This window comes from Agelaius phoeniceus, chromosome 25 (assembly GCF_051311805.1).
Source record: "Agelaius phoeniceus isolate bAgePho1 chromosome 25, bAgePho1.hap1, whole genome shotgun sequence".
NCBI classification, from domain to species: domain Eukaryota; kingdom Metazoa; phylum Chordata; class Aves; order Passeriformes; family Icteridae; genus Agelaius; species Agelaius phoeniceus.
The window spans coordinates 3,396,996-3,413,557 of record NC_135289.1 but is presented as its reverse complement, the minus strand read 5'-3'; the positions used below and the strand labels follow the sequence as shown (position 1 = coordinate 3,413,557).

General features: G+C 50.8%; 1 protein-coding gene across 1 annotated transcript in view; it reads right to left on the bottom strand.

Moving 5' to 3' along the window:
- Positions 1-8,168: 8,168 nt before the first annotated feature.
- Positions 8,169-16,562, bottom strand: part of CDK18 (cyclin dependent kinase 18) — a 39,091-nt gene continuing 30,697 nt past the window's right edge. Inside the window, exons 6-16 of the mRNA XM_077190680.1 lie at positions 16,326-16,440; positions 16,137-16,231; positions 16,001-16,063; positions 14,453-14,576; positions 14,247-14,367; positions 13,196-13,293; positions 11,768-11,873; positions 11,559-11,601; positions 10,866-10,956; positions 9,891-9,968; positions 8,169-8,770 (exon numbers count right to left, since the gene is read on the bottom strand). Of these exons, the coding sequence (XP_077046795.1) occupies positions 8,736-8,770; positions 9,891-9,968; positions 10,866-10,956; positions 11,559-11,601; positions 11,768-11,873; positions 13,196-13,293; positions 14,247-14,367; positions 14,453-14,576; positions 16,001-16,063; positions 16,137-16,231; positions 16,326-16,440 (969 nt within the window). The 3' untranslated portion in view covers positions 8,169-8,735. The remainder of the gene's footprint in view (positions 8,771-9,890; positions 9,969-10,865; positions 10,957-11,558; positions 11,602-11,767; positions 11,874-13,195; positions 13,294-14,246; positions 14,368-14,452; positions 14,577-16,000; positions 16,064-16,136; positions 16,232-16,325; positions 16,441-16,562) is intronic.

Sequence of the window (16,562 nt, the reverse complement as noted above, 5' to 3'; positions counted from 1 at the left end):
AATGATTATCTGCTGCTGTGGGATGCAACAGGTGCATCTGGGATTGGGCTCATGTGGTTGTTTCTAATTAATGGCCAATCACAGCCCAGCTGGCTTGGACAGAGAGCCGAGCTACAAAACCTTTGTGATCATTCTTTGCTATTCTATTCTTAGCCAGCCTTCTGATGAAATCCTTTCTTCTATTCTTTTAGGATACTTTCAGTGTAATATATATCATAAAATAATAAATCAAACCTTCTGGGAGTCAGATCCTCATCTCTTCCCTCATCCAAGAACCCCTGTGAGCACGGGCACATCCCAGCACCGCCTGAGCTGATAAGAAAATAACTCTGAACCTGCTTGAGGAATTCCTGAGAGCACAGAAAACTCCACCTGTGAGGGGCTGACTGCAGGAAAGATGCTCAGCAAAGCAGAGAGACAGAGAGGGAGTGTTCACCTCCTGTTTTTCGGGGTCAGGAGCTCCCAGCCAGGCAGGTTTGGGGAGCCTGGCTCCCATTCTAGGTCAAACACCAGCCTGAAACCTGTGGCAGAGCTCGTCACACTCGTCTGGAGGAGGAAGTGCTGCCTCCAGATCCCCTCCCAGCCAGCTGGAATTGCTCCCACACCCACGGCCCTGGAGCTGCCACCCCGGAGCTTCCTCCTCCTTCCTGCCCAAATCCGTGCCAGGGAGGGCAGCTGGGGTGGCACAGCCAGGCTGAGCCCCCCAAAAATGGGAGGGAAGAGGGGATGGAAGGACAGGGATGGAAGGACACCCAAACCATCCTTGTGAAAAAAAAAAATGCATGTATTTTATGATTGGCTTTTCACAAATATTCAAATGAATCTTGTATGTGTTGTGTTAGAAAGTGATGCTGTATTAATTCTCTTAAGTAGTGTGGTAAATATAGTTTTAGCTTATAAAAAATGTTAAATGTTGGAGTCAGAAATTAAACCTCTTTCTTTTTTACTTTGGAGACTCCAGGGTCCCCGTGGTTTTATTTCATGTCCTAAAGCAACAAGGGCCCACAGATCCCTCAAAGACCCCACAGATCCCCCAAAAGGATCTCCAAAAGATCCCACAGAGCCCCCAAAAACCCCACAGAACCCCCAAAGATCCCACAAATCCCCCAAAGACCTCACAGAGCCCTTAAAGACCCACAGATGATCCCCCAAAGACCTCACAAATCACCCAAAAACCCCACAGATCTCCCAAAGGCCCCACAGATCCCCCAAAGGCCCCACAGATGATCCCCCAGAGCCCAGCCTGGCTCTCCCCAGCTCCCTGCAATGCTCAGGGTTCTCTCCAGGAATATCCCAAAGGGTTCCAGAGCTGGGTATCCCAAATCCCATGGGATTTTAGCAGCTGGATTGGTGGGAAAAGGGAAAATTTTTTCCCCGAAAAATTTGTGGCAAAAATTTGTCACTCGTTGCTTCCCCAGCTCTGCCCCACAGGCCTGGGCAGGGCCTGGCAGCTTTGGCTTTTATTTGCCCAAAGGGTTGTGCCAATATTTATTTATTGGCTCTGGGATCCCTGCAAAGGACACCAGGGACGTTTTCCCTGCCAAGCTCCTTTTGTGTGGCATTCACATTCTCTGGAAAATCCTCTTTGCCCAGGATTCTTCTCTGGGAAGCTGAGAAGCCTCAGAGAAAAAGGAAACCAAGAATTATCTGATTTGCTTCTCCTGTGTTTTGCTGCTTTGGAATGTGGTTGGGGATTGTTTATCCAACAGGTGATTGTTTGATTGGTTTAATGAGAATTGTTTTAACTTAATGGCCAATCAGGGCCAAGCTGTGTCAGGACTCTGGAGAAAGTCACAAGTTTTCATCATTATCTTTCCATTATTTCATTATTATCTTTCCATTATTTCATTATTATCTTTCCATTATTTCATCATTATCTTTCCATTATTTCATCATTATCTTTCCATTATTTCATCATTATCTTTTAGCCTTCTCTAAGTATCTTTTCTGTATTCTTTAGTATAGTTTTAGTATAGCATTCTATAATAGAATATAACATAATATAACATAACGATATGATATAATATAATGTAATGTAATATAATATAATGTAATATAATGTAATGTAATATAATATAATGTAAAGTAATATAATGTAAAGTAATATAATGTAATGTAATATAATGTAATGTAATATAATGTAATGTAATATAATATAATGTAATATAATATAATGTAATGTAATGTAATATAATATAATATAATATAATATAATATAATATAATATAATATAATATAATATAATATAATATAATATAATATAATATAATATAATATAATATAATATAATATAATATAAATTAATTAGCCCTCTGAGAGCATGGAGTCAGATTCATCATTCCTGCCTGCTCTGGGGTTTCCCTGCAAACCCAACCCCAACCTGAATTTCCCTTGGGGCTGTGTCCTCTGGTTCTGTCAGTGCTGCCCCTCCTCACACGGCCTGGACACAGCGCCAGGGGCAGCGGGGCCATTCCAGAACTTTGTCACTCTTTCACTAAAAAACTTTTTCCTTATATCCAACCTGTGGCGTTCACATTCTCTGGAAAAATCCCTTTGCTCAGAATTCTTCTCCTGGGAAGATGAGAAGATTCAGAGAAAAAGAAAACAATTTTATCTGATTTGCTTCTCCTGTGTTTTGCTGGTCTGGAATGTGTTTGGAGATTGTTTATCCAACAGGTGATTGTGTCATTGGATTCATGTGAATTGTTTTGATTTATTGGCCAATTATGGTCAAGCTGTGTCAGGACTCTGGAAAGAGTCACAAGTTTTCATTATTATCTTTTCAGTATTTAATTATTATTTTTTCATTATTTCATTATTATTTTTTAGCCTTCTGTCTGTATCCTTTCTGTATTCTTTAGTACAATTTAGTTCAGCATTCTTTAATATAATATAGTACCATAAAATAATAAATAACTCTTCTGAGAACATGGAGGCAGATCCATCATTCCTCCCTGTCCAGGATCCCTGTAAATCCAATATTTTTGTGCTCAAAATTCCAGCAGGGAGAGGGGCTGGAGCTGCAGGAAGAGCTGATTTCCCTGGAGCCACTCACCCTTCCCAGACCTGCACTCCTGGCCCTTCCCACCTTCCTTCCACCCTAAAAAACCTCAGATCCTTCTCCTATCAAAATAAAAAAAAAAAGGAGGAAAAATCCCATACAAAAGACATCCCATACAAACCCATCCCATATTCCATAAATTTTACTTTGGAGAGTTCAAAATCCAACAGGTCAGATAGAAAAACCCACCCAAAACATTGGAAAACTTTGGGAAAATGCTCTTTAATTCCTTTTTTTTTCTTTCTGTGAGAGAAAAAGAAAGGAGAGAAAGGAGAAATAGAGAGAAAATGTGAGAAAAAAGGAGACAAAAAAGAAGCACAAAATCATCTGGAAGAAATAGAAATCTTATAAAAAATCTTAAATAGAAAAAAAAGAAAAATAGAATCTTTTTCATCTGAAAAAGAAAAATCAAAATATTTTACTATTCTATTTTTCTGAAGTAGAAAATTTGAAATATTCTTATAAAATACAACCAAGAGACTGACAGATGGATAAAATCCTTTATTATTATTATTTATTTTTTGTACCTTTCCATTTATTCCAGAAAAACTTTCTCTCTCTATATATATATATAAAAAAATCATTACTTCTTTTGGAATAAATCCTTAAAATCATTTATTTTAAAACAAGTCTTTTGTTTGTACAGCACTAGTTAAATACATTTATTCTCAGTTTTCTGCCAAAGAATCACCCCAGAGAAATTCACAGTTTGGGATCCATCCTGGCCCCTCCCATCATTTTCTCCTGCTGGAGGATGAGCTGAGGATGGAGGAAGGCAATGAAGAAATGTGGAATTTTATTGTTTGTGCTCCAACATCCAATTTTGGAGGGACATCCAAAATCCAATTCCAATTTTGCACCATTTGAGCGTCCAGATGTGCAGCACAGCTGGAGATCAGGCGGAAAAACCCAAACAGAACATTGGAAAACCTCGGGAAAACGCTCCTTAATTCCACTTTTTTCATCTTTTGTGTAAAGAAAAAGGGGGACAAAAAAAGCATTTATTTTGCCCCGAATTTCCAAAACCCAAAGGAATTTTGTTGAGTTCTCCACGTGGATGTGTTGGGCCAGGAAAGGAGGATCCATGTGGGAATGGAGGGGTGGGAGCTCTGCCTCCAAGTGCTGCTGTTGTTGTTGTTGTTTTTGTCCCAAACCCTGATTTAATTCCATTCCTTCACCCAACCATCAGCTGGCCAGACAAAAGAATACCAGGAATACAGACTTCCTGAGGGCACAGCCAAAAATCCTCTTTTCTGGTAATAATAATAATAAAAAAAAAAAAGGAAAAAATTCCAAGAAAAACCGGCGCAAGACAAAGCAGCAAAACTTCCTTTTTTGCCTGCCCTTGAGCAGTGGCTGCTCCTGGATGCGGTGGATGGGAGAATCCATGGAATGAGGGGAAAAAAAATTCTGGAAAACCACAGAAATTCCCAACATTTCCATGAAAATTCCAATTGGTGCTCCAAAACCGGGGAGATCTTGCTCAGGGATGGGACAGGAATGGGGTTTTTTAATGGATGGGGCATCCAGGGGGTTTTTCTCTCCCCCTAAACCCAGCCTAAAAGGGCTGGAATTTTATGCCAGGGTTAGAAAAGAGGGATTTTAATTCCAGGATTTAATCCCTGCTCTGTTGTTTTTTCCAGCTGTGGAGATCAGAGCGTGGCACCAAATATTTACATTCCCAAGTGGGAATCAAATATCCATGGGATAATCTGGAATTGGGGCTGTTGGCAGCTGATCAGTAACAGGGGAATTGGAACCCTCTGGAATTCTCTGGAATTCTGTAAACTTGGGGGGTTCTGGGCGTGATGCCAGAGGGGAAAAATCCCCCCCAAAAAATCTGGCAAAAATTCCTTGGAAAAGCTGGGATTCTAAAGAAAGGAAAAAAAAAAAGTTTAGGAGGGAAGAAATTCCCATTTTTTTCCCAGGTTTTGGGCATTGCCAAATGTTGGGAATTCTCTCAGAAGGTGGAAAGCCTAACCCAAACCCCCCACCCTTTTTTGGGGGATTTATAGGGAAAAAGGGAAAAGCTGTGCAAGGATAAACAGGATCCAGCAGGGCTTTTCCTAATCCTGGGAATGTTGTCCTGGTTCCATGGGATTCTCCCAGCACTTTGCCTCGATCTCCAGCAGGAATTTTGGATCTGGGTGTGAATTTCTCCCCCTGCAGATGTGGCACGGCCCAGTGCCCCTGGAAATTCATTCCCACTCCTAGAGTTGGAAAACCTTGGGAAAATGCCCTTTAGTTCCATTTTTTTTTTTTTTGCCTTTTTTGTGTAAGGAAGAAGGGGAAAAAAAACCCCAAAAAAAGCACTTATTTTGTCCTGAATCTACAAACTCCAAAAGAATTTTGTTGTTTGGATTGTGGGAATGGGAAAAGTGAGCGGGAAAAGTGAGCAGAGAGAGGTCAGGGATGCCCTGGGAGGGTTCCTGCCCTGCTCCAGGCTCTGCCCCCATGGGAAGAGCAGAATTCCTCAGCCCAGGCACTGAAGGAGCCCTGTCCTTGTCCAGGTCCTGCAGGAGACCCAGGAAGGGCAGCTCTGGTGCCAAGGAAGGAAATTCCTTTGTGGGAGGAAAGGGTGGCACTGGGAGAGCTGCAGGAGGGAACCAGGAAAAGAGGGAACCAGGAAAAGAGGGAATCTGAAAGGAGCAAGGAAAAAGAGAACCAGGAGAGATTTGGGAAAAGAGGGAATCAGGAGGGACAAGGAAAAAATGGAGCCAGGAAAAGAGGGGACCAGGAGGGACCAGGAAAGAAGGAATCAGGAGGGATCAGAAAAAGAGGGAATCAGGAGGGACAAGGAAAACAGGAGGGAGCAGGAAAATGGAATCAGGAGGGACCAGGAAAGAGGGAATCAGGAGGGACCAGGGAAAGAAAGAACCAGGAAAGACCAGGAGAAAAGGGAACTAGGAGGGACAAGGAAAACAGGGAATAAGGAGGGACCAGGAAAAGAGGAAACCAAGAGAGATCAGAAAAAGAGGAAATCAGGAGGGACCAGGAAAAGAAAGAACCAGGAAAAGAAAGAACCAGGAAAGACCAAGGAAAAAAGGGAATCGAGAGAGACCAGGAAAAGCAACCAGGAGGGACCAGGAAAAAAGGGAATCAGGAAAAGAGGGAACCAGAAAAAGAGGGAATCAGGAGGGACCAGGAAAAGAAGGAATCAGGAGGGACAAGGAAAAGAACCAGGAGAGACCAGGAAAAAAGGGAACTAGAAGGGACAAGGAAAACAGGGAATAAGGAGGGACCAGGAAAAGAGGAAACCAAGAGAGATCAGAAAAAGAGGGAATCAGGAGGGACCAGGGAAAGAAAGAACCAGGAAAGACCAGGAAAAAAGGGAATCGAGAGACCAGGAAAAGGAACCAGGAGGGACCAGGAAAAAAGGGAATCAGGAAAAGAGGGAACCAGAAAAAGAGGGAATCAGGAGGGACAAGGAAAAGAAAGAACCAGGAGAGACCAGGAAAAAAGGGAATCAGGAGGGACAAGGAAAACAGGGAATAAGGAGGGACCAGGAAAAGAGGAAACCAAGAGAGATCAGAAAATGAGGGAATCAGGAGGGACCAGGAAAAGAGGAGAGACCAGGAAAATGGAATCAGGAGGGACCAGGAAAAGAAGGAACCAAGAGAGACCAGGAAAAGAGGGAATCATAAGACCAGGAAAACAGGGAACCAGGAGAGACCTGGAAAAAATGGAACCAGGAGAAGCCAGAAAAAGAGGGAATCAGGAAAAGAGGGAATCAGGAAAAGAGAGAACCAGGAGGGACCAGGAAAACATGGCCCCAAATGCGTCACTGGGGGCTGTTCCTGCTCTTCCCATGCCCTGGAATCAATTAGGGAACAATTCAGGCTGGAAATCCCGGGAAGGGACCAGAGCAGGGCTGGGCAAAGCTCAAACAATGCAGGGTCTGGAGACTCGGCTGGGGCAGGGCTGGGGTGGCACTGGGGCAGCTCCAGGATCATTTTCCTTCCCATGGAGCATTTCCCAAGGATTGCTGGAGGAATCCCTGCCTGCTCCAGAGGGAACAGCCCCAGTGAGAGCTGGAGCTGGAGCAAAGTGCCAGACCCAGCTCCAGGTGCCAGCTCCAGGTGCCAGACCCAGCTCCAGGTGCCAGTCCTGGTCCCAGTTTGGGAGCAGGGACTGGGAGAGGATGAGGGCAGCAGGAACATCCCAGTTTGGGAGCAGGAACATCCCAGTTTGGGGGCAGGAACATCCCAGTTTGGGGGCAGGAACATCCCAGTTTGGGAGCAGAGATATCCCAGTTTGGGAGCAGGAACGTCCCAGTTTGGGAGCAGGGACATCCCAGTTTGGGGGCAGGAACATCCCAGTTTGGGGGCAGGAACGTCCCAGTTTGGGAGCAGGAATGTCCCAGTTTGGGGGCAGGAACGTCCCAGTTTGGGAGCAGGAACGTCCCAGTTTGGGGGCAGGAACGTCCCAGTTTGGGGGCAGGAACGTCCCAGTTTGGGAGCAGGGATATCCCAGTTTGGGAGCAGGGATATCCCAGTTTGGGAGCAGGAACGTCCCAGTTTGGGAGCAGGAACGTCCCAGTTTGGGGGCAGGGATATCCCAGTTTGGGAGCAGAGATATCCCAGTTTGGGAGCAGAGATATCCCAGTTTGGGGGCAGGAACGTCCCAGTTTGGGGGCAGGAACGTCCCAGTTTGGGGGCAGGAACGTCCCAGTTTGGGGGCGGGAACTGGGAGGGCCTGAGGGCAGCAGGGGGGATTCTGGCTGCTCCATCCTCAGCTGGATTTGGGCACCAAAACAGGGAGGGGAAAGGGGGTTCTGAAGGCAGAGGGGAAATATTGGGGGCCTGCCCTGGTTCCTGTGCCCAGCTGTGCCCCAGATGTGCCCCAGCTGCTCCCAGTGCCGGGCCAGGCTGTGCCCAGCAGGCCTAACGTGGTCTCCCCAAAAAATCAGGGGGTGCAGGGCAGCTTGTCTGAGCAAAGGTGCATTTCCAGCACCTCCTGCCTGGCCAAACCCCACAAATCTTCACCCTGAGCCCCCCAAACCCCACAAATCTTCACCCTGAGCCCCCCAAACCCCACAAATCCCCACTTTGAGCCTGAAAACCCCTCAAATCCCCATCCTGAGCCTCCCAACCTCACAAATCCCCACTCTGAGTCCCCAAACCCCACAAATCCCCACCTTGAGCCTGAAAACCCCACAAATCCCCATCCTGAGTCCCTAAAACCTCACATATCCCCACTTTGACCCTTCCAAACCCCACAAATCCTCACTTTGAACCTCCAAACCCCCCAAACCTCTACCCTGAGCCCTCAAAACCCCAAAAATCCCCATTTTGAGCCCCCAAACCTCACTAATCCCCACTCTGAGCCCCCAAACCTCACAAATCCTCATTCTGAGCCCCCCAAACCCCACAAATCCCTACTCTGAGCCCCCAAATCCTCACCCTAAGCCCCCCAAACCCCACAAATGCCCATCCCAAAACCCTCCCAGGGCATGGCAGGTGCCAGCATCTCCTCCCTGGAGCTGCTCTCAGCGGGGACAACCCCAAACAAGGGGGGACAAGGCCCCAGGTCCATGCAGGGGGGGTTTGGGAGCTGCTCCCGGGGGGTTTTGGGGTCCTGCTGGAGCCGGGAATTCTGCCCAGGGTGGGGTGGGAGCCGCTCCTTTCCCAGCGTTTCCGTCTCCATGGCAACCAGGGCGACGCCAAATCCCAGTTTAAAAGATGCTCTGCCTCCTGTTCTTGCCGCGGGCTGGGGAGGGGACACGGAGAGAGGGGTCAGCTGTGCCCCAGATGTGCCCCAGATGTGCACTAGGTGCTCCCAGTGCCGGGCCAGGCCGTGCCCAGCAGTCCTAACATGGTCTCCCCAAAAATCAGGGGGTGCAGGGCAGCTTGTCTGAGCAAAGGTGCATTTCCAGCAACTCCTGCCTGGGCCAAACCCCACAAATCCTCACCCTGAGACCCACAAACACCACAAATCCCCACTCAGAGCCCCCCAAACCCCACAAATCCCCACTTTGAGCCCCCCAAACCCCACAAATCCTCACTGTGAGCCGGAAAACCTCACAAATCCTCACTCTGAGCCCTCAAAACCCCACAAATCCCCACTTTGAGCCCCCAAACCCCCATCCTGAGCACCCAAACCCCACAAATCCCCGCTCAGAGCCCCCAAACCCCACAAATCCCCGCTCAGAGCCCCCAAACCCCACAGATCCCCACTCTGGGGAGGGGGTTCCCAGCCTGGGCCGTTCCCAGCTGTGCCCCAGGGTGCCCAGCTGTGACACCAGGGGTGACTGGCGGGTGCATGGGGTGACAAGGGGCAGGTTCGGGTTCTGCTGCCCCAGGCTGGCAGCGGCTGGGGAGGTGCCAGCCCCTGCCCGGCCCCTGCCCAGGCCTTGCCCAGCCCCTGCCCGGCCCTCGCCCGGCCCCTGCCTGGCCCTTGCCCAGGCCTTGCCCGGCCCCTGCCCAACCCTTGCCCGGCCCCTGCCCAACCCCTGCCCGGCCCTTGCCCAGCCCTTGCCCGGCCCTTGTTCAGCCCCTGCCCTTGCCTGGCCCCTGCCCGGCCCCTGCCCAACCCTTGCCCAGCCCCAGCCCCTGCCCAGGCCTTGCCCGGCCCTTGCCCGGCCCCTGCCCAGGCCTTGCCCGGCCCTTGCCCGGCCCTTGCCCAACCCCTGCCCGGCCCTTGCTCGGCCCCTGCCCAGGCCTTGCCCGGCCCCTGCCCAGCCCCTGCCCGGCCCTTGCCCAACCCTTGCCTGGCCCCTGCCCAGGCCTTGCCCAGCCCCTGCCCAGGCCTTGCCCAACCCCTGCCCAGGCCTTGCCCAACCCCTGCCCAGCCCCTGCCCAGGCCTTGCCCAGCCCCTGCCCGGCCCTACCTGAGTGCTGGAAGGCCGAGCCCCGGTGCCCGGGGTCCTTCTGGAGCTGGATCTCCTTCAGGGAGAAGATGGAGGCATCTGGGCAGAGGGGGCACAGACAGAGGGGTCAGTCCTGCCCCAGGGTGGCACCTCCAGGGAGCTCCTCTGTCAGCCCGTCCCACCCAAATTATTATTATTATTATTATTATTATTATTATTATTATTATTATTGCTGTTATTTTTAAATTTTTATTATTAGTAGTAATATTTATGGTTGTTATTATATTATTATTTTTAGTAGTAGTGTTTATTTATTATTATTACTATTATTAGTAGTAGTATTATTAGTATTTATGGTTGTTATTATTATAATATTTATTATTATTAGTAGTAGCATTTATGAGTATTATTATTAGTAGTATTTATTATTAATAATCATTATCAATATTATTATTAGGTTTTTATTTATTTTATTGTATTAGTAGTAGTATTTATGGTTATTATAATTATAATATTACTAGTAGTAGTGTTTATTGTTTATTATTATTTTTATTATTAGTGTTAGTAGTAATAATATAGAATTATTAGCATTATAAGTATTTATGGTTCTTATAATGTTTTTATTATTAGTAGTAGCATTTATGATGATGATGATTATTATTACAATTATTATTTTAATTTTCAGTTATAGCATTATTATTATTATTATTTTTAGTAGTAGTAGTAGTAGTAGTAGTAGTAGTAGTAGTAGTAGTAGTAGTAGTAGTAGTATTCCTCGCTCCCACAGCCACCAGCCCCTGTCCCACCCTGCTGCAGAGGTGCCCCTGAGGGAGCAGGGAGGTGCCTGCAGCCCCTGTTTTACCATTTTTTCCCCGTTTTTGGGGCCAGCAGCAGCACCCAGCACTCACTGTCAGGCAGGAGGTGCCTGCAGCCCCTGTTTTACCCTTTTTTACCCTTTTTTACCCATTTTTGGGGCCAGCAGCACCCAGCACTCACTGTCAGGCAGGAGGTGCACCCTCTCTCCCAGGCTCCTGAAGTAGGGGTGCTGCAGGGCTGCCTCGGCTGAGATCCGGCCCTTGGCTCTGTACTGCACAATGCCCCAGAAAAGCCAGAAACACTCAGTTATACCACACAGCTGGGCACCTTTCTACACTTATATCACACAGCTGGGCACCTTTCTGCAGTTATACCACACAGCTGGGCACCTTTCTACATTTACACCACACAGCTGGGCACCTTTCTACATTTACACCACACAGCTGGGCACCTTTCTACAGTTATATCACACAGCTGGGGACCTTTCTACACTTATATCACACATCTGGGCACCTTTCTACATTCACCTCACACATCTGGGCACCTTTCTACATTTATATCACACAGCTGGGGACCTTTCTACACTTATATCACACATCTGGGGACCTTTCTACATTTATATCACACAGCTGGGGACCTTTCTACAGTTACACCACACATTTCCTCTCTACATTCATATACCTACATTTATACACCTCTCTACATTCATATACCTACATTTATACACCTCTCTACATTCATATCACACATCTGGGCACCCTGGCCATCCCAGTAGTGCCACCCACCCACATCGTGGCACTGCCCTGCTCCAGGTGCCCCTTCCCTTCCCTTCCCTTCCCTTCCCTTCCCTTCCCTTCCCTTCCCAGCACCCACCAGCAGCAGATTTGTCAGCAGGTCGACGCCTTCCGAGTCCAGCCTGGGAGAGAGGGGAAACAAAACCAAAACTGCACCAGGGCTGCACCCAGGAGGCTGCAACAACCACAGGGAGGGACGAGTGGCACTGCAGCCTCGAAAGGAGCCTGGGCTGCCCTTTCCACCCCCTCAATCCCCCCAGTCTTTCTCTGTCCCTGCCCCTGGGGTACCTTGGGGCGTGGTTGATCAGGGGCTGGGCTCGGTACTGGCTGAAGTTGTAAGCCTTGAACTCCTCGTTGGACGTTATCCCAGGCCAGGTGTCCTCTGTGGGGGTTCCTGTGGGGGGACAGGGGACCTCCATGGGCACTGGGTGTGCTGGAACCTCCAGGAGCGTGGGGCTGTCCCTGAGAGAGGGCACTGAGGTGCCCAGGGCGTGGCAGTGCCAGCAGGGAGCTTCTCATCCTTACACCTGTGCCAGCCTGGAGGGGGCTGCAGGCAACTTCTTTCTGTCCGTGCCAGCTGACCCCTGCCCACCCCTGTCCGTGCCAGCTGACCCCTGCCCACCCCAGCCCACCCCTGTCCGTGCCAGCTGACACCTGTCCACCCCTGTCCTCCCCTGTCTGTGCCAGCTGACCCCTGCCCACCCCTGTCCTCCCCTGTCTGTGCCAGCTGACCCCTGTCCACCCCTGTCCGTGCCAGCTGACCCCTGCCCACCCCAGCCCACCCCTGTCCATGCCAGCTGACCCCTGCCCACCCCTGGCCTCCCCTGTCCGTGCCAGCTGACCCCTGCCCACTCCATGTGCCCATGTCAGCCCACCCCAGGCTGTTTCATCCCACCCCTTCTCACCCCATCCCATCCCCTTTCATTCCTGCCCATCCCACTCCATCCCATCCCTTTTCCCTCCTTCCTACCGCATCCCACTTCATCCCTGCTCATTCCTCTCCACCCCATCCTATCCCTGTTCCCTTCTTCCCACCTCATCCCTGTTCATTCCTGTCCATCCCATCCCTGTTCCCTCCTTCCCATGGATCCCATCCCATCCTATCCCTGTTCACTCCAGCTCATCCCACCACTTTTCCCTCCTTCCCACTGCATCCCACCCCATCCATGTTCATTCCTGTCTATCCCATCCCACCCTGCCCCGCCTGGTGCCGTTCCCGTTCCTGCTCCGTTCCCTCTCCCACTCCCGCTCCTGTTCTGTTCCCTCCACCGTCCCCGTTCCTGCTCCCGTTCCCATTCCCTCTCCCGTCCCCGTTCCCATTCCCATTCCTGCTCTCACTCTCACTCCCGCTCCCACTCCCATTCCCGCTCCCCTTCCCGCTCCCCGTTCCCATTCCCGCTCCCCGTTCCCGCTCCCCGCTCCCATTCCCATTCCCGCTCCCTTTCCCATTCCCGCTCCCTTTCCCATCCCCATTCCCGCTCCCGTTCCCATTCCCGTTCCCATCCCCATTCCCGCTCCCATCCCCATTCCCGCTCCCATCCCCATTCCCGCTCCCATCCCCATTCCCGCTCCCGTTCCCCGTTTCCCATTCCCGCTCCCCGTTCCCCATTCCCATTCCCGCTCCCCGTTCCCCATTCCCATTCCGCATTCCCCGTTCCCGTTCCCCGGGCAGGCAGTGCCCCCGCGCGGGGAGCGCGCTCAGCGCACGGCGCTCACCCAGCAGGCGGAAGATGAGGTGCAGCTCCTCCTTCACCGTGGAGCCCGGGAACATCGGCCGGCCCGTCACCATCTCGTAGTGGATGCAGCCGACCCCCCTGCAGGGCAGGGGACAAAGCCCGGGGTCACGGGGGACAAAGCCCGGGGTCACGGGGGACAAAGCCCGGGGCCACGGGGGACAAAGCCCGCGGGTGGAGCGGGACGGGCTCCGGGAGGTGGAACCGCTCCCAGCGGGGTGGGGATGGCACGGAACGACCCCGAGACCCAGGGGATGGGGAAACAGCTCTGGGGCCATGGGGACAGGGAAATCTGCTCCGGGAACAGGAAAATCTGCACTGGGAGAGCCCTAGGGACAGGGAAAACTTCACTGGGAGAGCTCTGGGGACAGGGGGACAGACGGGAAATCCACACTGGGGGAGCCCTGGGGACATGGGGACAGGGAAATCTGCACTGGGAGAGCTCTGGGGACAGGGGGAGAGGGAAATCCGCACTGGGAGAGCTCTGGGGACATGGGGACAAGGAAAATCTGCACTGGGAGAGCCCTAGGGACAGGGAAAACTTCACTGGGAGAGCTGTGGGGACAGGGGGACAAGGAAATCCACACTGGGAGAGCCCTGGGGACATGGGGACAGGTGGAGACCCAAGGACAGGGGAATCTTCTCTGGAAGAGCTCTGGGGACAGGGAAATCTGCTCTGGGGACAGGAAAATCTGCACTGGGAGAGCCCTAGGGACAGGGAAAACTTCACTGGGAGAGCCCCAAGGACAGAGAAACTGTTCTGGGAGAGCCCTGGGGACAGGGAAATCTGCACTGGGAGAGCCCCAAGGACAGAGAAACTGTTCTGGGAGAGCCCCAAGGGACAGGGAAATCTGCTCGGGGAGAGCCCCAAACCCTCTTGTGTAAACAGCCTCAGGGCACAGGGAAACTGTTCTGGGAGAGCCCTGGGGGTGAGAAAACAGCCCTGGGAGAGCCCCCCAGCCTCTGTTGTAGCCAGCACGGTGAGGATGAGGATGGAAGCGCCCGACCCGTCCTGGAGAGCCCCCGGTGCTCACCACATGTCGATGGGCGTGGAGTACTCGGTGGAGCCCAGCAGGACATCGGGGGGCCGGTACCAGAGCGTCACCACCTCGTTGGAATAGGTTTTGGTGGGGACAGACTTGGCCCTGGCTAATCCTGGGGGTGGCAGGGACACGCATCAAGGAGCTGCCCCCCTTTTTTTCCCCAATCCTGCATCACAACCCTGGAGGGTTTCACCTACCGAAATCAGCCAGCTTGAGCTCCCCTCGCTCGTTGATGAGCAGGTTCTGGGGTTTGAGGTCTCGGTGCAGGATTTTCCTGCTGTGGCAATAAGCCAGGCCACGGAGCAGCTGGAACATGAAGATCTGCAGGAGGAGGAGAATTGTCACAGACATTTTCTGAAAAAATCCTTTCGCTAGGATTTTTCTCCTGAGAGAAGCTGAGAGGTCTCAGAAATGAAATGTGAACAAGAATTATCTGCTGCTGTGGGATGCAACAGGTGCATCTTTGATTGGTCTCATGTGGTTGTTTTTAATAAATGGCCAATCACAGTCCAGCTGTGTTGGGACTCTGAGCAGTCACAAGATTTTATTATCATTCCTTCCTTTTCCACCCTTCTGATGTCTTCTTTCTCTTTTCTTTAGTATAGTTTTAATATATTAATATAATAAATATACTATAATAAATATAATAAAATATAATAAATATACTATAATAAATATACTATAATATACTATACTATACTATAATATAATATAATACAATATATATCATAAAATAATAAATCAGCCTTCTGAAACATGGAGTCAAGATTCTCATCTCTTCCCTCGTCCTGGGGACCCACAAATACCACCACAGAGGAGGAAGAGGAGGATGAGGATGCATTTAGGACTAAAAATCAACCTGCCTTGAGGAATTTGGATGTTGTGGGCAGGAAAGACCCCTTGGGGCTGTGTTCTGGGAAAGTGTCACGGAATGGGATGAGTGAAATGTGAATGTGCAGGGATTTTTATTTAGGGTGGAAATGCTGGGGGAGCTTCAGAAAGGGCAAAGGGAGCAGGAACTGAATGGTGAGGGGATCTCCAGGCTCAGAAAGGGCAAAGGAAGCCAGAACTGGAAAGTGAAAGGATCTCCAGGCCCAGAAAGGGCAAAGGGAGCAAGGACTGAAGGGTGAGGGGATCTCCAGCCTCAGAAAGGGTAAAAGGAGCAGGAACTGGAGGGTGAAGGGATCTCCAGGCTCAGAAAGGGCAAAGGAAGCAAGAACTGGAGGGATCTCCAGCCCCAGAAAGGGCAAAGGGAGGAGGAAATGAAGGGTGAGGGGATCTCCAGGCTCAGAAAGGGTAAAAGGAGCAGGAACTGGAGGGTGAAGGAATCTCCAGGCTCAGAAAGGGCAAAAGGAGCAAGGAATGAAGGATGAAGGGATCTCCAGCCTCAGAAAGGGCAAAGGGAGCAAGGAATGAAGGATGAAGGAATCTCCAGCCTCAGAAAGGGCAAAAGGAGCAGGAACTGGAGGGTGAGGGGATCTCCAGCCTCAGAAAGGGCAAAGGGAGGAGGAATTGGAGGGTGAGGGGATCTCCAGCCTCAGAAAGGGCAAAGGGAGGAGGAAATGAATGGTGAAAGGATCTCCAGGCTCAGAAAGGGCAAAAGGAGCAAGGAATGAAGGATGAAGGGATCTCCAGCCTCAGAAAGGGCAAAAAGAGCAAGACCTGAGGGGATCTCCAGCCTCTCCCAGCCCCAAACCCCCCAGTCAGGACGAGGAACAGGGCAGGGGTCCCTGCACGCCCCTCACCTTCACGTTGTGCACGCTCATCAGGTTCCCGCAGTTCTCCAGGTACTGCTTGAGGTCGTTGTCCTGCAGAGGGAAGGACGCGTCAGTCTGTCCTTCCCTCGCCCCCCCCAGCCCCCAGAGAAGCCCCCAGACCCACCAGGTACTCGAAGACGAGGGTGAGGCAGCGCTCGGTGTGGATGATGTCGTGCAGGGTGACGATGTTGGCGTGTTTGAGGTTCTTGAGCAGCGACACTGCGGGGACAGCGGGGCAGGAGCCGGGGCTGAGCAGGGGCACAGCCACCCCAAATCCCCCTGGGGGTCTGGGGGAGGCCCCTGCCGGCCTCACCTTCCCGGATGGCCGTGCAAGGAGCGCCCTCCTCGTGCTCCAGGCGGATTTCCTTGAGCGCCACCAGGTTCTCTGTCAGCTTGCTGCGGCCCTTGAACACTGTGGCGTAGGTGCCCTGGGGACATGGGGACACGTCGCTGACATCTTTTCATGGAAAATCCTTTCCTTAGGGTTTTTGCTTCCTGAGAAGCTGAGAGGCCTCAGGAACAAAATGTAACCAATGGTTATCTGCTGCTG